The sequence below is a fragment of the Berghia stephanieae genome, chromosome 2 (assembly GCF_034508935.2).
Source record: "Berghia stephanieae isolate SIO BIC M18660-M18661 chromosome 2, UCSD_Bste_1.3, whole genome shotgun sequence".
NCBI classification, from domain to species: domain Eukaryota; kingdom Metazoa; phylum Mollusca; class Gastropoda; order Nudibranchia; family Aeolidiidae; genus Berghia; species Berghia stephanieae.
In genome coordinates this window covers 30,936,057-30,956,165 of record NC_088361.1, presented here as the reverse complement: position 1 = coordinate 30,956,165, position 20,109 = coordinate 30,936,057, and the positions used below count along the sequence as shown (strand labels likewise).

At 38.1% G+C, this 20,109-nt stretch overlaps 2 protein-coding genes across 2 annotated transcripts; both read right to left on the bottom strand.

The window, feature by feature from the left end:
* Window positions 1-191: 191 nt before the first annotated feature.
* On the bottom strand, window positions 192-4,029 carry LOC144963920 (uncharacterized; the record flags this gene model as incomplete). The annotated part of the gene is made up of 5 exons (XM_078897865.1): window positions 192-949; window positions 1,311-1,490; window positions 2,148-2,237; window positions 3,073-3,201; window positions 3,993-4,029. Coding segments are annotated over 5 exons (534 nt in total), but the record flags the coding sequence as incomplete, so codon positions are not given.
* Window positions 4,030-7,853: 3,824 nt separating this feature from the next.
* Window positions 7,854-19,219, bottom strand: LOC144964700 (uncharacterized). The gene is made up of 9 exons (XM_078899232.1): window positions 18,660-19,219; window positions 17,266-17,414; window positions 16,650-16,745; window positions 15,903-16,056; window positions 15,197-15,242; window positions 14,370-14,525; window positions 13,576-13,631; window positions 8,958-9,095; window positions 7,854-8,590 (listed from the first exon to the last, which is right to left on the bottom strand). Exons 1-9 carry the CDS (start codon window positions 18,863-18,865, stop codon window positions 8,392-8,394), a joined length of 1,200 nt encoding a protein of 399 aa, XP_078755358.1. The 5' UTR covers window positions 18,866-19,219; the 3' UTR covers window positions 7,854-8,391.
* Between the last annotated feature and the right edge of the window lie 890 nt (window positions 19,220-20,109).

Below are 20,109 nucleotides of genomic sequence, written 5' to 3'. Positions count from 1 at the left end.
ATTACTGTAATGTATATTTATTTACACCACACACAGTGGCACAATATAAAGGACACTTTGTAAAGCTGCTAAAACTCAGTTAATTTAAAAGATAGTTTAATTAAATTGAAATAAAGCAAAATCAACTTGGGCCAAAGCCTTATGTCAAATTCCAAAAGCCTAAATGGCTTGGTAACAGAATGATTGGAAAGTTTGACAGCTACACATACCGACAAAATCCCTAAATGTGGGTGAAGATTGGAATTCGCAATGTGGAAATGAATGAGTGCACAAATTTGCTGCAAAATGTTCTGTTTTTGTTATTGTTCGTCATGCCGGTTGCCAAAAAGATACAAATGTCAAACTTGCAATGCACCTTAGGCCATAGATAAGGTTGATTACTCTCAAATTTCAATGATGTAGTCCTAAAATTGAGAGCTATCGGAAATTTTCATGATGTGCTCTTTTTGTGCGCAAGGCATTGCTTCATACTCTTTTTATGCCCTTTTAACATGCACAAGCCTGTGACACCATTGGGAATCATATTCCTTTAATGAAATCTTTCATTCCTTTAATGAAATCTTTCCATCTTTTTTCGGTTTTGTGCAACATAAGACCAGGCCCTCTGTCACATGAGACCATACGTTGATATACCTGTGGGAATGCAGGCAACTCGAATTGATATTTGTTATACACATGCACATGTATCATCCCTTAAATTATTTTCCTTCATTTTCTTAAACCGAAATTCGTCGTCTACATGGGTTACCGAAACCAAGTCCATTTTAAAGTTTTTGAATTTGATTTGTTTTTATTTTTGGCTCAATATCTTGTTGAAAATGCTTGGAATTGATGGATTCCAGTCCTAGCAGTTACACATGACAACATGAAGCCATTGCTCGGACTCCTTCTTCCTGACCGTATTTCTTGAAGCCATTGAATGCAAGGCACGTCTCAACTCCATGGGCCTCTGGGTGTGGAAAAGGTGGGGGGGGGGGGGGGGGGGGGGGGGGGGGGGATGAAAAGAGTTCGTTAGAATGATTATGATCATGTCGCATAATATGAATTTGTTGAATCATTATCGATACTCTTATATTATATTTGTGTCGCATACGTAGGGTTTCAGAGTCTTCTGACCTCCCATGAACTTGTCAAAAAATCTTAAAACTTAAACCTGAGATTTCAAAGATGCCAATTTTTGTTACAAGGGTGTCAATGTTTAAAAATAATTGAAAAATAAAAACGATTCTGGCCCAAATTTTAAAAAGGGATTTTGCCAGTGGAGTGCATACTGTAAATGTAATTGTATCCATGGGACCACGTAGACTTACTTGCAATGAAGGCTCCGGCCGCCCTACCGTTGAGAGAGTAGACATTACACCCTGTCATCACACTTCCAGATGGACAGGTGGCCTGGGCGGTGTCTCCGACTTCCTGACCACTGGGACTGGACACTTGAGTCTGACATTGAACGTGGCCTCCAGAGCAACACGCGGCGTAAGAATACACACCTAGAAGGAAATTTTATGCACTGTTTACGATGAACAGCTAAAGGAAATAGTTCTGGTATAATAATATATTTTTTACATTTACAACCAATCAGATATTTGTTCATTTCAATGGTTTGAGTCACATTCAAATTCAGCTAGACCAGAGTCCCGGGTTTTTGACGAGACATGATCGATCGATATTTCAAAAACGAATTTTCTGGCCAAAATTATAATTACGTGATTTTTCAAAGTACTGCATTATTGTGTTTGATCGTATAGCGCAATTTCGACGTAGAGTTGTACTAAGAGTTCAACTAGATGTTGAAAGGTGTGGGAGCTCAAGTTGATTCGAATCTTGTTTCAAATGTCGACTGAAATTTGATAATTTGTTCCTATGGTCGACAACAATAGGATCGTTTTGGAAGTTTACTTGGAAAAATAGTCGAAGTCCATGAGATACTTAATATTTGTACTACTGAGTTGTGCCTAAAAAATCGGAAATGAATATAATTTACATTTTTTTAATGAGAAAAAAGATGGGGATGGGGGATGCTGTAACGCTGTTTTTAGACGTATAACTGGCGGATCTTAAAACTGAGATGGGCTTCACCTTTCAAACAATCTCATTTATAAAATTTGTGTTGAAAAGAAGAACAGGCCAATTAGGAGACAACTTACCTGTTTTGGAGTCATCGTTTTGAGATGTACAACTGGTGTGGTTGAAGTAAGACCCATCGGATTCCGATGCCCACGTCCAGGTGGAGCAACCTATTGGAAAAGACAAAAATGTGTTTATTGAATAATGGTTCAGCGGGTCTCAGCGATATGGTCTTTGTTCCGTAGCCAGAAGAATTCAATTCTTTGACGCCATGGGTGCCCGTTTTCCGGTTCATGCCGGAATTCCGGTTTCGCGATATCTCGAAGTCAAATACCTCCGGTTTCAGTGTTTTGAGTAAAATAAGCTAATAGCATAAAAACGGTGATGAAATAAGAGTAACTTTTAGGCCGCATTTTCAGGTTTGGCAAAGTGTCGAGATTTTAGTTTCAGGTTTCAGCACTTCTTCCTGCTGGCACCCATGTTTGAGGAGGCTTCAGCTCACTTTGCGGCGCTGCACTGCGGCTGACACCTGTTATTCCCTAAGAATCGGCCCCAAAGACAAAAGTACCTCCCCCCTTGGGGATGAATAAAGTAAAGTTATTTCATAAAGAACGAATATACCGCGTGGTACTGTCAAAATGCTCATTAAATATACAGTGACTCTATTTCTGTTTTCCAACTTGCTCTCTGTCGTTGTCTTGGAATGAGATTACAGACATCAATAGTCTAGTTAGTTTAGGTGCTATATCATCTTCTGACTACCCCATCGCAGCCATTATCTGGCGCTGAATGGCCTATGCTACAAAAGCCAGGATGAACTCCAGCTCTTCTGGGATTTTGTGTTGAGACATTTCTTTCTTTCTCTCCTCCTCCTCCTCCTCCTCCTCCTCCTCCTCCTTCTTCTTCTTCTTCTTCTTCTTCTTCTTCTTCTTCTTCTTCTTCTTCTTCTTCTTCTTCTTCTTCTTCTTCTTCTTCTTCTTCTTCTTCTTCTTCTCATTTTGTTACCTAGTGCCAATGAGTTGTGTAAGCAAGGTGTGACCACCCTGTCATTGACTCCTGTAGGAGAAGGTCCAGCCGTTCGGTATTCACAGGTCAGTCCTTTCAGTTTGCAACACCTGGCGATGGCCTGGACCACTGAAATGGAGGATAAAATAATTCAAATATGATACCGGATATCTATTAGTACTGTTACTATGCAGTTATGTATTGGGCGAATATCAAATTGTCCAACCGTGTGTTTTTTGTCTTGTTGGGTTTTTTTTTTTTAACCTCTCACTCTCAAGGTGGGTCGAGAGGTCAATATTGCTATTGCTATGTCTTCTATCCCCCTTTATTTGTTTTACCTTTCCACTATAGATCTTCATCGAATAACGTTTCATGTGCAAAATCTTGCATGAGTCAGTTATTTGATATATATAGTCATATTGAAATAAATCGCTTCTCTCCAACCCCCCCCCCCCCCCCCCCCCCCCCCATCCGTGGACGAGTAGCCATTCACTGCCTGACATGTTGGTTGACCATTGGACATGTACATCTTTTCTCCGTCCCGATGCCAGTCATGGTTCTGATCAATGGAAGAGAATTTAAAATTTGAAGATAAATTTATTGAGATAAAGATTAAGATAATCTGCCCTCAGACGTTTATAGTCTGGTTAATACAGTTTAGTGAGAATTACTCATAAACGCGGATGGCAAAAACAATAATAAAGACCCGAGTGACGTCAACTTCATTCTATCTATACCCTTGAGGTGTCTAATCGCGGACCATAACCATCGGACATAATATTATTTGAGCTTGTGTTGTGCATCCACACACACACACACACACGTCGATTCCCACCATAATACCAGTAGATGCGTCCGACGTCAAGGTATCAATTAATAGTCATCGGCCCCTCACATTATCCAATAACAGCAAGACCTACAGTGTATCCATATCCATGGACCAGTGCCTTCTGAGGATCGATGTCATGGTCCCAGAATCCCCAGAACGTGATGCCCTTGATAGACGGATGGCTGAAGTACAGTCGGAGTACACTCTCGTACCTGGAATCAAATTAATGAATCTGATGTAATAACGTTTTTATTTCATTTTTAAAATGTCGCGCCAACGGTGCACAAACCAGAAATAAACAACCACTTCTAAGCATCCAAACAATGAATACAATATACAATATGGATAAAAAAAAGTATTAACATTTGAAAGCGATACGAAGCTGCTAGAAGCTGTGAATTGTGAAAAGTAATGAACAAAAATGAATATTAGAGATCTACATGACAATTTCGAAAAAGAATAAAATATCAAACACGAAACGTTTCGGGCTCAAACCCCTTCTTCAAACATTAACAAAAACAATAAAAACATTTTTAATGAAGATGAGCTAAAATATAATTTATCGACATTCTTAAAGGCAGTTTCTTAAAAGAACTGATTTGATATCTTATCAAGGAAACGTGATATTACCCTTGAATTAAGTGGTAAGCCATCCCAAACATCTTAGTCAGCCATGTTTAAAGTTTATTAATATTATGGTTGTTGTTTTATTTAGTGAATTTAAATGTGAAATAAAAACGAAAGCAGCAAGGGCCCCCAAAAGAGTATTATGACTTCATCTACAATCTGTCTTACTGAACTATCACGACTGACGGGTTACAGTTTACAAAATTACAATGAATTGACAACAGACTCACCAATCTGCTTTGACCTTATCATCACCATTGGCGATATCTAACTCTGTGATCCAAATTGGGAGGCCGGGTTGGGCCAGGACATCGAGACGTCTCTAAAGGTGGGCAAACAACAACAAAAACCAAACAAACAAAATAAAAAACAAAAAAAAAAAAACAGAAATTGGAGAAGCTATCAACATTTCTTTGTGAGATTCTTTGTGAGATTAATTGTCAATTACTTTTGTTTTGTTTTGAGAGTATTGTATTTCCATCACAAAATAAGACCATTGTAATTTGGTTTGTCTGAATTGTAAAAAAGTATACGTAGGCTTTAGATTTTAATTTATCATAGCTTTGATTTTGACCGGTTCATTACTGATATAACCAATACGCGTCTGCAATCATTATAATATTATATTAATACAATACAATATTTTGTTGTTACCTTAAGTACAGTCAAATCAGGATTTCCATTTAGATGGCTCTGAACTCCAACCATCCCCAGGCCTACGTGGGCGGCCTTAAACTGTTTGATCTGGGTCAGATATGCCTGGTGGAAAGAGTTGATAGTTGGAATGGAATGGATTGGAATGGAATTATACTTGTGTGGAGCTCTCCGTCAAAACCTTATTGGCTTATGGACGTTACATCCAAGACAATAATAATGATGATGATGATGATGATGATGATGATGATGATGATGATGATGATGATAATAATAATAATAATAATAAAAATCAGAATAGTAAAACTACTACTACTACTACTACTACTACTACTACTACTACTACTACTACAGTAGAGCATGACCATAGCGGCACCCGCTACAGCGGGACCATCGCTACAACGGGACCTTACACAAACCCCGCTTTTTTTTAACTATATAAATTCATTTACCTGTGCTTGGGTTTAGCGGGTCAAGGAAAGGTCCGAACTTGCTTACAGCGGGAAAAATTGAGCGAGCTGTCGGGCCAAGAATTTATCGATCGGCTAAATCTTTCACGCGCCGTGACTCAGCGAGTGACGTAAACTTGGCATTACGGAGTTATAGTTAGACACCGAAGCTCGCCTAACGAACGACTTGCCCAACACGTGACCATTTTTTTTCTCGCGTCCTCTCGTCTAATCTCGTCACTCCCGAATAGAAAGACAATGGGCGGAGCTCATATGATATAACGCAATGAAAGTTCTGTCCGATGACGGGTGGGGGATATCACCTCTCCAAAACTTACCTTATTATATGAAATCTTGAGATTCTTATCCAATCATCGATTGCTCGTTTGACAGTTCGCTTGTGAACAGTTAGGAGACCATCTCTTGATTTATGGGCAGGCGGCTTCGCGTAAAGGCGGTGAGTGTTGTATACATCAAAGAGTACCGCTGACCGATGGGTAAATAGTGGTTGTGTAACCCAAAAGCCCTGCCGTCTCGACTGCAAGGTCTTGTATGTAATAGTTGCGTCACCATCTCAAGGCTCAGGAATTAGTGAGCTGATTCAAACAATGTGGGTTTCAAATTTATCGTATATGTAATCATTTGGAAGCTACAGAGAAAGGTGTTTTTGTGTAATCCCTTTCACACACACACACGCGCGCGCGCGCGCACACACACACACACACACACACACAAACATATACAAACAATACACAAACAATACACATCCCTGGTCATCTATTGCCTATATTATTAATGTTAATATATACATCCCATGCTGATTGTCACTCCCCCCCCCCCCCAACCATTTCCACCATCCAAGTACCAGCGGCCTTTTCTCTTTGATTTCGTATCATGGTCTCCCCGAAGCCCAACACCTCGATCGTTTGTGGTCAACCCACCCCCCCCCCCCTCCCCCCACCTTCCCCCGTAATCAATTTATAATTTTCTCTCTGTATAGAGCGCCACATGCACAATTATATACTATTGAATGACACTGACCTTGCCCCTCCCCTAACACAAGCCAACAGCAACCCAAGCTATCCTCTATCATTAGATCCGATGCTGCATACCGCTTGAGAGTCTTCACTATCCAGATCTCGTTCATGGTCACGTGAGAAGGCTATATCCGTTCGGGTTCGGCGTTCGGGTTCGGCGTTCGACCCGATTTCGTTAAAAGCCTAATGTCTCTCTCTAACACACACGCCTCCGTCTGCCTTTGTCTCGCTCGTGTCTTCACTCACACCTCTCGTGTCTACCCGCACTTCTTTTGCCGCTCGCTCTATTTCTTTGTATGATTGTATGCGTTGACTGGTCAGTCTTGCGGTGATTAAAAGTTGGGCAACTTGATTTAACCCTCTCCTTACCAACTATAGGAAAATCGTCACATTCGTTATGATACAACTACAGTAACAGTTTTATTATTCAAATTTTTTTTTGTACATTATAAAGTTTAAAGAAAATAAACAGTGTGTTGTAGAGAATGTTTTGCTAAAGAAACTATGTATCGCAAGAATTTTACTGCTGTTATGTCTGAGTGATAAGAAATATATTTTTGTGTGTGTTGGATGTGAAGTTTTGGGGAAAATCCTGAAAAAGGCTGGTAAGAAGAGGGTTAAAAGAGATGCGTTGCACAAGCTAACGCCGTATGTAAAGCCCTTGGCCAATTAGAGAGAAGAGGCTTGTACGCACGCGGTGGTGTGTACATTTTAATCCAGATCAGCCCTATTGTGCCATTCCCTAGGACTATAGATGTCGCTGGCCATTCCTCATTCATTGCAATTGTTGCTGCTCAAGCATACGCATCACTCGCACTCGTTCGAATCGTATTATTTTTACTATTTTAGTACTCGTATCAAGAGAAATCCTGAGGAAACAATGGCTACCAAAGGAAAGAGGAAATGTTTCTCACTCGAATTGAAAGCTGAAATAATCAACGAAGTAGACAAGAAAAGGAAGACGAAATCGCAAATTTGCAGGGATTATGAGATCGTCACAAAGTCAAAGAAACAGTCAAGCATCAAGGCTTTCTTCAAGCCTGTTTAGAAAGACAACCATCAGGTGTGATTCCCCCAAGCCCATGAGACGTACTGGGAGGAAGGGGCACACTTTACAGTACAGTCCTTCCTGCCTAAACCTCAGACCCCCCCCCCCCCCCCCCCCCCCCCCCCCCCCCCAAAAAAAAAAAAAAAAAAATAATAAAAATAAAAATAAAATAAAGACACACAAAAACAAAAACAAAAAACAAAAAACAAAAAAAAAAAAAACCAAAAACAAAAAGTGAACCAAAGATAGTCCATTTCAAGGCTCATGGGTCACGTTAGTTTTATTGACATTCAAGGGAGGTAATCGTGTATATTTTTGGGACATTTTCCCCCGCTTTCCTATAGCGGGAACTTGCCTACAGCGGGATTTTCCGCTATAGGCATGCTCTACTGTACTACTACTACTACTACTACTACTACTACTACTACTACTACTACTACTACTACTACTACTACTACAATAGGGGTTAGCTATAGATAGAACGAATATGACGTCACTCAGGTCTTTTTTATTGTTTTCTGCCATCCGGGTTTATGAGTACTTTTCACTAAACTGTATAAATCAGACTAAACAAGTTCAAGATTACACATAGTTTTTGTGTGTTGGTCCGTTATACTTCCAGATGGCAATGTTGTGAGCTTCTTAGCCAAGTGCATACTATCTATTTCTTGTAAATCAAGAGTGGAAATAGAAACAACTTGCCTGTGTGGCATCGCCATTCGCAACCACTGAATATTCATTAAGGAATAGTATCGGCTTGGGATCCTCTGTGTGAATCTGTTGAAACATGTGTTGGGTGTACTTGGGGTCTTGGGTTCGCTCCTCAAAGAAATGTCCATGGACCAACTCGTTGTTGACGTCCCAGTGGTCGAGTCTGGGAAGTGTGAGGGGTGAAGGTGGGAAGTGGAGGTGGGGGGTGGGGGAGGGAGAGGAGTGTTGTTAATGTCCGTCATTTTATATAGGGGTTGCGTGGAAAATAGGAGGAGGAGGACGAAAAGGGGAAATGAAACTACTAGGACGATAAAATAACAAACGAAGAAGAAGAAGAAGAAGAAGAAGAAGAAGAAGAAGAAGAAGAAGAAGAAGAAGAAGAAGAAGAAGAAGAAGAAGTTAAAATGATAATGATAATGATGACGTCTAGGACGACAGAGACAAGAATGACAATGGATACATTACAAATAGATAACGACGTTGAGCGGATAATATTGGCAAGACGAAGAGGATGAGGTGCTGTGCCTTACTTTCCTTTACTGATGCCCGTCATATACTTGATGTGTTCCTCCACGGCCTTTTTGACCCCGGGACCATCCATAGCACGGACGTAATCCGGCACGTTTTTATCCACCGCCCAAAACATGCAGTGACCTCGGACTTTTAGCCTGATGGAAGGGTTTGGGGGTGGGGGGGGGGGGGGGAGAAAAATATAATTGATATGAATCGGAGTGCTAGAGAACGATTATAGAATAATGAATAAATTCAACAGCCTCAAAACGGTTTGAAACAGTCATATTCATTTGTTTATTATATTGCAGTCCCCATGTTAGTATGTACGAGGAAAGGAACGTATTGGACTTACAAATAGCGGGAAAGAGGAAAAAGAGACGCCCAAAGACTAGATGGTGGGATAAGGTAAAGGATGATATGAACTGGGCCTGGAGGAAGATGATGCGCTGAACCGGGCGAGATGCATGGAGATGTTGCATTCATTATGGCAACCCTGCAAACTGCGGGATAAGCTGAAAGAAGAAGATGTTTGTATGTACTCAGAGATAAAGTATTGGAAATCAGATTATCTTATTAAACTAAAATTAAATAAATAATAATAATGGTATAGATTTATAGTGCACCAAACATCCGTTCATCAGGAGGGCTCTGGGCGCATAACATAGATTAAGCCCTTAAGCATAAGCCCTTACACAGTACACGAACAACGCTAATTATACACATAATCAAAGGAAAGCCTGTCGGAATAAGAATGTCTTCAATCGACGCTTGAATTCCTCTAGTGAAGACGAAGAACTATCTCTAGTGGTAGTAAATTCCACAACCTTGGGCCAGAATGCTGAAAGGCACGTTCACCAGCCTTCACTCGACAGCGGGGTGTTTTCAATTTGAGGTCGTTCGTTGATCGAAGCGATCGCTGTGGGATATACCGTTCAATGAGGTTTGAGAGATATGCTGGTGACGAGCCCTCCAAGCATTTGAAAACGACAGTTGAAGAATTATATTTAATCCTCTGGTCCACTGGCAGCCAATGCAGCTGCTGTAGTAATTCGGGAGCTGCAGTTTTCCTGTCTTTCTGCAGTACAACGCGGGCTGCCATGTTTGTATGGATGTGAAGTATATATTGTTCCTGATTTTTATATTTATTAGTATATTTATAAGCATAAATGGTGTTTTAGCCTGTGATTTTACTGCCAAAATAAGCCTATCGATAACTTATACTCCAGAGACTCTCCGATCCCTCCAACCCGTGTCACCCCCACCACCCACTATTGACACATCGTTTATTAAAGTAAGAAAGAGGGGGAGAAAGGGAGGAATAAAAACAAAATTTAACAGACGGCCTTTTCGTCCATTTTTACCCTGTGTTGTGACAGGTAATGTAAGATCACTGAAAAATAAAATTGATGAACTGTTTTCACTGTGTCGTTTTAATAGTGACTATCGTCAAGCCTCCATAATAGCGTTAACAGAGACTTGGCTATCTCCTCACATACCATCATCATGTTTTAATATTGAACAATATTCACTATTTCGAGGAGATCGGACTAATGTAAATAAACGAACTGGGGGTGGGGTGTGCACATATATTAACAACAAATGGTGCCACCCCAATAACTGTCAGATAAAGAAAATGTATTGTGACGATTATATTGAATTTATTACTGTTTCGTCACGACCATATTACCTACCCCGGGAATATACTCATGTCATCATCATCAACGTCTACATTCCACCATCATCAGACAACACCACAGCGAAAAATATTTTGAGGAAAGAAATACAGGACATTCAAATTAAGTCACCCGATGCCGTATTGATGGTCACTGGCGATTTTAACCAATGTAACGATTTTACTCTCCCGGGACTTCATCAATACGTGGACTGCGAGACAAGGGACAAAAAAACATTAGATTTATTCCTGTGTAATATTAAAAATAGTTATAAATGTTTACCCCGTGCCCCATTAGGTTTATCTGACCACTGCATGATCTTGCTACTCCCCACCTACCGCCCTGTTTTTAAACGTGTAAAACCAGTAAAGAGAAGTGTACAGATCTGGAACGGAAGTGTGTGTGAAGATTTGCGTGGTTGTTTTGAATGCACTGACTGGAATGTTTTTATCGACTCATGTGATAGTGTGGATGAGCTGAATGACTGTGTGAGTGAGTATTTAAAATTCTGTGAACAGCTAGTGTCTTGTAAAAAAGAAATAAAATATTATCCTAACAACAAGCCTTGGATAACAAAAGATCTAAAACTTTTATTGAACCAAAAGAAAACTCTCTATACTAGTGGAAACAAAAAAGATCTGAAAACAAAACAAAAAGAGATAAAGAGGGTAATATCTAGTTGTAGAGACAAGTACAAAAATAAAATTGAAAAATGCTTTTCTTCTGGGATATACGGGACACGTGGCGGGGGCTTAAAACTGCTGTGAACTATAATCCAAAGCCCACGATTATATCAGAAGATATCGAAATTGAAACTTTAAATAAATTTTATTCACGTTTCGACACAGCAAACAAATTTGATATTGAAAATGAAAAACATAAATTAGACAGGGCTTTGGAAGATGAAATGGCTGTTGAGGTCAGTGAAGAGGAAACGAGATTCGTATTTTCGAAACTAAACGAGAGGAAGGCTGCTGGGCCGGATGGATTGAAAGGAAAACTATTAAAAGAATGTGCCCACCAGCTTTCCCCCATTTATACACATATTTTTAACTGGTCCCTCCAATGCGTTTCAATCCCTGAAATTTGGAAAACTTCAAAAATTATTCCTGTTCCAAAAAAAGAAAAACTTGAAACTATGAACGATCTCAGACCTGTTGCACTGACTTCAATAGTCATGAAATCTTTAGAAAAACTTGTTCTTGTTAAAATTAGGAATCAGTTTATGCCATTGAGTGATAGTCATCAATTTGCTTACAAACCAGGACGTGGCGTAGAGGATGCCATTTTGCTGTTTACAAACAACATCTACAGGCATCTAGATCACGCTAGGAGCTATTGCAGATTGCTTTTTGCAGATTTTTCTTCAGCGTTCAATACAATGCAACCTCAGTTGGTTGTTCAAAAATTGACTAGTCTGAATTTAAACAAGTATATAATTGCTTGGGTGCTCGAATTTCTTACGGAGAGAGCACAATATGTTCAATTAGGGCAAAACAAATCTTCCTGTATAACTACAAATACTGGCGCTCCTCAAGGTTGTGTATTGTCCCCTGTATTATTCACAATATACACGAATGACTGTAGAAGTCAAAACCTGAGTGTACCTTTAATAAAGTTTGCAGATGACACCGCTCTTCAAGGCCTCATAACAAATGGCAACGAAGTGGCTTATAGGCAAGAAATTGATAGATTTGTGTCTTGGTGTGATGCCCACCACCTAGAGCTTAACATAAGCAAGACAAAGGAGCTAGTGATTGACTTTAGGAGAGTGAAGGAACCGATAGAACCGTTAAAATTAAAGGACCAATTCGTCCAGCGAGTTCCTCACTACAAATACCTTGGTGTAACTATTGATGACAGGCTCAAGTGGGATGAACACTTGAAAATAATTAGGCATCAGATGTGCAGACGTACATATTTTTTATCGAAACTCTCTCAGTTTAGAATAGATAAAACCCTCTGCACATTATTTTATAGAGCAGTAATCGAAAGTGTTTTGTCATTTTGTATAACAGCTTGGGGAGGCAATTGCTTAGCAGTGGAAAGGAACAAAATAAATTCAAATATTAAAAAATCCATTAAACGCTATATAAATGATGTTGACGATGTAGATCTTTTATACGAGAAATTTTGTATAAATAAAATAACTAAAATATTAAATGACCAGTATCATCCACTAAGACCATCAATTATTATGTCAGAAAGAAGTGGTCGCCCTTTCTCTATTTCAACGAAAACAGAGAGACACCGAAAATCTTTTCTGCCGTCCAGTATTAGGCTTTATAACAACAAGCAATAATCATTTTATATAATTATTTCTCATTTTTACTTTTTAAAAATATAAATATTAATTTATTAATTTATTTGTTTTGCAATCTTTTCAATTTTCAATTTATAGTGACAGTTTTAACTATTTTACAGTGTTGAAATTATTCATATTATAAAGCGCAGCTCTGGTTATAGAGCTGCTCCTTTTTTATATATATACATCCTATTTCCATTGTATTTTTATCTTATGTGTAAATTATAACACGTCTGTACAAAAAATTTCCTTTTTGGGATGCAATAAAGTATTATTATATTATATTATTATATTATTATATTATTATATTATATTCTGTATTTTCTGGAGTTTATTTATTTTGTCCTTTGTGAGACCAACAAACAGTGCATTGCAGTAGTCCATTTTCGGGAATATCAAAGATGTTACCAATTTGTTGCAAGTTTCCCTATTAATAAATGGTCTGATTGTTCTGATATTTCTTAGAATAGTCTCCTCGGATGTGATTAAATACAGACAAGCTTTGTGACCTTGTGGCATGACCCTCTCCCCTCTTCCAGGTAGGTCTATGGTTCGAGTTCCGGTGGCGCAAAGTTTAGTCTCTGGAAAAGGCTCTTTACTCTTATTCTCTCAAAGCAGTCAGAAAACAAATAATTTGTATTACTAGCAAACACTCACCCACGTCTTATCAGCTCATCAGTTGCTTTCACGGCGACGGTGAAGTCTGGATGGGCCTGCAAAGAACAAAACAGTCTCCAACCATTTGTTACGTGGGATTTGATTCGTAAATGGAATATTCTATTAATATATATCTTTTAAACTGTCATTTTATGTCGTATGTGCATGCCACGATTCTGTAAAAAGTTTATTAAGAAACACAAAGGTAGGTAGAGAAAGAGAGAGAGAGAGAGAGAGAGAGAGAGAGAGAGAGAGAGAGAGAGAGAGAGAGGCGGGGAGAGGAAGAGAGAGATAGTGAGAAAGATAGAGAGAGAGAGAGAGATAGATAGATAGATAGATAGATAGAGAGAGAGAGAGAGAGAGAGAGAGAGAGAGAGAGAGAGAGAGAGAGAGAGAGAGAGAGAGAGAGGGAGTTGAGAAGAGAGGAGAGGGAGAAAGAGGGAGGGAGATGAGAGGGAGATAGAGAGGGATATATATATATATATATATATATATATATATATATATATATATATATATATATATATATAAATTGTCACTCACATTATATATGGCCAAGACAATTTATATTTTATATTAGCTCTAATCATCAAAATCGAGCACTTTCGTACCTAGGAGTACCCACCAACACTCATATATATATATATATATATATATATATATATATATATATATTATATATATATATATATATAATATATATGCTATTAAATTTTACTGTGTCTGGGTGAACAATAGGTATGTCTAAAAATAATGCAATCAGTGGTTCAAAATAAATGTAGATTGTTCCTTACCGGAGTGCCCCTATCGTATTTCCACTTGTAATCCTGGATGGTGGCCCAGTTAAACATGTAGCCGACGATGTTCTGGTAGGTTTTGAAGTTGGAGTCCACCATGTAATCAGCACGCACCATCGAGCCGAAGCCAAAAGAATGTTTCTTGTGGTCGATCTGGTGATGGATATAATGATGATGACGATGATGATGATGATGATGATGATGATAATGGTGATGACGATGATGAGGACTATGATGATGATGGTGACGATGATAGTGGAGATGGTGGTAACAAAAATGATGATAATAATGCTGCACCTGCTGCTGCTGCTGATGATGATGATGAGGACTATGATGATGATGATGATGACGATGATAGTGGAGATTGGTGGTAACAAAAATGATTATGATAATGCTTTACCTGCTCCTGCTGCTGCTGCTGCTGCTGCTGCTGCTGCTGCTGCTGATGATGATGATGATGATGATGATGATAATGATGATGATTAGGGTAATTTTGGTATGCTCTGCGGAAGCGATATTGTTTATCTATATAAAAAGGTTATAGACAATTATCTTGTTTAATGATATCTATGGTACTGAGACAAAGGAGAGTCTTATTAATGTTGCCAAGACAAGGACAGAAAATACGTGAAAAGGGGTAACAAGTTGTGAGGATTTAGGAAGGTCTACAAGAGTTGAACTCTCAGCTCACTACGGGAAGTTGAGGGTTTCAATCCAAGATACAGCTATGGCATGTGATGTTTTCTCTTTTAAAAAAAAAATACAAACTTGGAGGAAAAGGTGTCTAATAATGTTATAGGTTTGTTGAACAGAAGTGTTTTTACCTGAACCATAAGATCACTTGTTTTGAAGTGAGAATCCACGTTCAAACTGGAAACACAGACAGGATGGTGGAATTGGCCGGGGGGAGGCGAGTAGAATGGGCGAAGAAGGAGGGAGGGAATAGAATATCAAAATTATCATAAAATTAAATTTATTAGGTTTTAAATATGAATAAAACTGCCTCTTTTATTTGGTTTTGATTTAGAACATCCCCCAAACCCCTTACAGCAGTATCCAGAGGTGGTCCAGTCTAAACGTTATAAAGTCGTCTTGATTCTTTAAAGTATGGGTTATATTTTTTTTTCGACGTTTACACATTTGCAGGTCTGATAACCGAAGCAATTTAACATTATTGTAATGGAAAATATTTTACGCTAGTTTGAAAGTATTTATATTACAACAATGAGCCCAAAACAATTTGGGTTATCTGACCTGACAATAAGTACACGTCGATTTCTCTGTAACCTGACATTACAAGAACTTTTACTGTTGTTACCAAGAAAGGAATTACAACGATGCGTTTTGGGCTTCATTGAAAGACACAAACTAAATGTACAGAAACAAAACAAAACAGAAAGTTCTTTGCGACTGATTAAGTACTATCCAAAGGGTGATAATCAATTGTTATTACTGTGCGTTAAACGCCTTTTAAAAAATCGGAATAAATTTTGGCTTCAGGGCCTTATTGCAGTGAAACTTGGCACTTACACGAAATGAATGTTGCTTTTCCTGAGGTTTTCAATTCTATTGTTCGCCTCTGTCTCCCAGTCGATGGTTGGAATTTCTGTCAAAGTTGCGTCATCATAGTAATAGTCTACATGGGGGTCCAATCCTTCCACGTAGAGACGGGCACTTGTCCACGCTTCAACCACAGAAAAATACGATAACATTATACGATTTTTCACCGATATCAGGAATTGTATTGACCTGAGAGCCAAAAGACCGAATCTTCGAAATCTTTCCTTGAGGTCAATAAATAAGTTCCCGATGAAAGGGTTAAAAATCGTATTATAATAACACCTTATTTCAATATCTAAGAAAACAAGATTACAAAATGGCAAGCTGTAATGGAATATAACATCTTGATAGAAACAAGGGGAAGCAGAGATGCTATAATATCTAGCTATTTCAAAATTAAACTTGATTAAAATGTATGTTCAATAAAGAAATTATAACAGGAGTCTAAGCTGGCGTATCGAAAGAAAGGATTTTCAAACAAAACAAAAAACAAAAAATAAAATAAAAATAAAGCAAACCAACAAAAATAAAATAAACAACAAACGAACAAATCAGCAACCCCCCCCCCCTCCCCCAATAAAAAAGAACAAACACACACATACACACACACACACACACACACACACAAACAAAAAAACAAACAAAAAACAAGAAAAAAAAAACAAAAAAAAAAACAACAAACATATTGAATTGAAAGGAATGTAACAATTAACCCACCAACATCAGGGGCTACAAAATCCCCACCGATGGCGACCCAACCTTCAGATTGTGTGAGATACGGTCTTCGTGCCACGGGGAAGTAAATTGTCTTGCCTGAAAAACGAAGAAAATGGAAAAACAAATATTAAAAAACAAAAACAAAACAAAAAAACCCAACAAATTCCTGTAAATAAAAGCCTTCAGTTTTTCATTAAAAGTTAAGTTGATCCTAAATGAATAATATTGTATCTTTATTTTTATCAATCCACGCCCCATTCTTTAAAACATGGTATAAGCACTTTACAGTTTGTTGGCTTTTGCTGGTTAATGTACATAATTTAGTATACATACCAACAGCACTTTAGTTTTGGACCAATAACTAGATATTTATATTGTATAATTTAGTAGATTTTAAACCTATAGGTTGGGATTTTAGTGAAACATGCGAAAGCAACCAATTAATAGGCCAAGGAAATGGGGTGGGGTCGGGGGGGGGGGGGGGGGGGGGGTAAATAGTTATAAGTTATCAAAATTTGATAGATTTTTGCACATAGGCTTCTCATCTACAATTCCCCAGACATAGATATACATCTGTCGTACAAGGTTTAATATCTATGTCCCCAGATCATCATACCGTCAGGGAGATGGAATGCAATTTTGACTCGAGCCAGCTGGTACATTTTGTTGGGGTTTTCATTGATCAATCTGATGTACGAGTTGAAATTGTAGCGTCCACCACGTTTGATATCGATGTCCTGTCCTGGGCCGTGGTAGGTTCGAGTCCTTTGGGAAAATAGACGTTTAAGAACATTATGTACAGGAACAAATACATTCTTTTCTTTTTTAATATCGCATGCATCCTGCAGTACGGCTGTGTTCTGACAAAACACATCTGTTTTTATCTAGGCTGGATGATTTTTACATCAAATATCGATGGATTCATTTACATTGGAATCCTGATAGAGCCAGCACTGCCGGACAAGAAAGATTTGTTAACTTTAACCCTCTCCTTTTCAGCCATTTTTAGAAATTTCCCAGAGATTTCACACCCACCCAACACAAAAATAGTACATTCTATACATACTATTGTTCTGCAAAATGAGTTCTACAACACAATATCAAGTTTTTATAGCTTCACCAATTTTGTTCTCTAAATTTTGTGATGTATCTGAATGAGAAAATTGTTGATTTCATCGTAACGCATGTGACGATTTACCAATGGTTGGTAATGTGAGGTTAAGCTGGGTTGACTATACCATTTATCAATGAAACACGCATAGATAAAGAACAGAAAGTTTGGGACGAACAAGCGGTGTTGAATTTAAGCAGAATTTGACTTTATGCGGACTACATAATTCTAACGAAGTCCAAAAGTTTTAAACCCGGGGGTTCAAAGAAGTCTTAGGTTTGAGAACTTCTGACATCTTGAGGATCGTTTTAATCGATCGGAATGTTTGAAGTGAACGTTTTATGGCCAAAATGAAAAAAAAAGTGTTTTATCAGAGTACAACTGTTTATCATATGTGCCCCACCGCAGCAAACCCGTACCATGTCAAGTTGAACCAGATGCAGAATATTAAGTTTTATGGTCATCTAATTGTGTGGCTTTGTAGATAGTTTGCTGATGGCGTCATTCTACTGTTTACTGTCTTATGAGAGCCAGAAGCAACAAATTACCTCTAATAAACTATAAGCTGTGAAGTTTGCACATATTTCTGATTAACGATAATGTAGTTTGTGATCGTATTGGCAGGCATGATCTATTATTTTGTTTTTGCAGTTTGGGAGATATGGTAGAAAAAATACCCCCCCCCCCCCTAAAAAAAACCCCAAAAACAAAACAAAACAAACAACACAACCCTCCTCTCCCCCCCCCCCCAAACAACAACAACAAAACAAAACAAAAATACAACACACAAAAAAGACCCCCCCCAAAAAAAAAACCCCAGACAAAGAAACAAACAAAAAACGCACATCAATCTCAATTTAAATTTTTAAAAGAACATTTTTTGACGGGCTAACACTTACCTGCCAGTACATTTGACAGATGCAACCCCTTTGTGTACGTAAAGTCCCTCCGCCTGCATGGAGAATCCATCGTGATGCCAGTTGGTAATCCCGTGCTCAAAGCTGGGGTTTTTCAACAATTCGTGAGCCCCGTACGCCAAAGAGGTAACGCATAGTATTGCCAACGAAATGCTACTCACAAATGACGTCATCTTAGCGGTCAGCATCTATACTCACGGCGAATACTAAACTGTCTAAAAAATATGAACTGTAAAAACATTGAGCGAGAATAATAGCATTAAAAAATAATAAACAAAATTGAATATAACCGCTTAGAAAAAACCAAAAACCAAACAAAACAAACAAACAAAAAAAAAAAAAACAAACCCCAAAACAAACCCCCAAAAAACAAACACGGAACGTTTTGAGCGCAAGACCCCTTTTCAACAAATGACAAAAATAGTCAAAAAAATTAATTTATCACTTAAAATCCAGACAGACATTTGTGCAATTTCGAAATTTCGAGATCGAACTTGCCGACGTGACATACCAAATACTTTTCTGCTGCTGTCTGTCTCGACTTTAAGTCATGTTTTAATGTTTTTAATGTTTTTGTTATTTTCTGAAGAAGGAATTTTAGCCCAAAACGTTTCGTGTTTGGTATTTTGTTCTTTTTCGAAGTTGTTATATTTTCATTTTTGTTCATTACTTTTTATAGTCCACAGCTCTAAACAGCTTTGTGTCACTTTTACTAATATTTAAAAAAAAACAACAATCAAACAAAACATAACAGGTTAAGAGGAACATTTCATACTAAAACCCGTCCTGGTAAAATACAACAAAAAAGACATCATAAACATTACAAAAAATAAATAAAGATAATTTCTTTCAATCCGAAATTCAATAATACAATCAACGTTGTTTGAAGTTTGCAATGATAAAAATTCCTGAATTCTTGCATTTAGAAAATTTAGACAAATTCCGCGTTACTTGTTCTCAAGAAGGTCGCGTCCCGATTTGGAACTTGCACTGAATTCCAAAGCCCCCAGGCTGCAAGACTCCAACAATTCTAATTCGTCTTTTAAAATATAATATTAGTGGACTTGTTTAGAACTCCCCCTAAAAAAGGAATGAGTTATGGTTTTAGATACCCACCTGAACGTGGAGAACTAAAACTGTAGATAATCCATACGATAGGACACGATAAAGACAAATCTTACAGTGTCGTCTCACAAAACACCAGGTTTACTTCCAAGAAGAATGGGAAAGTTAGATTGAAACAAATAATAACATTGTGACCATGTGATCTGTATAACCCTAAACAGGCAGGGTTCGATTCTACTTTATACCTTGTTGTATCTTAATGGGCGTCACCGACTCCAGCCTTAGTGAAGGGATAGTGATCGATAATTTTGTACCTATGATACTGTAAGTGATTTTTTTACTTGAATTGTATATGTGTTGTTTACTT

Excerpts from the sequence above, each read along its gene's own strand:
- LOC144964700 (XM_078899232.1), bottom strand. The coding sequence starts at position 18,865 with ATGCTGACCGCTAAGATGACGTCATTTGTGAGTAGCATTTCGTTGGCA. Across the intron at positions 16,057-16,649 it reads TTTTGTAGCCCCTGATGTTG|CGTGGACAAGTGCCCGTCTC; the intron begins GTGGGTTAATTG and ends CTGTGGTTGAAG. Across the intron at positions 9,096-13,575 it reads GATGAGCTGATAAGACGTGG|GCTAAAAGTCCGAGGTCACT; the intron begins GTGAGTGTTTGC and ends CCCTTCCATCAG.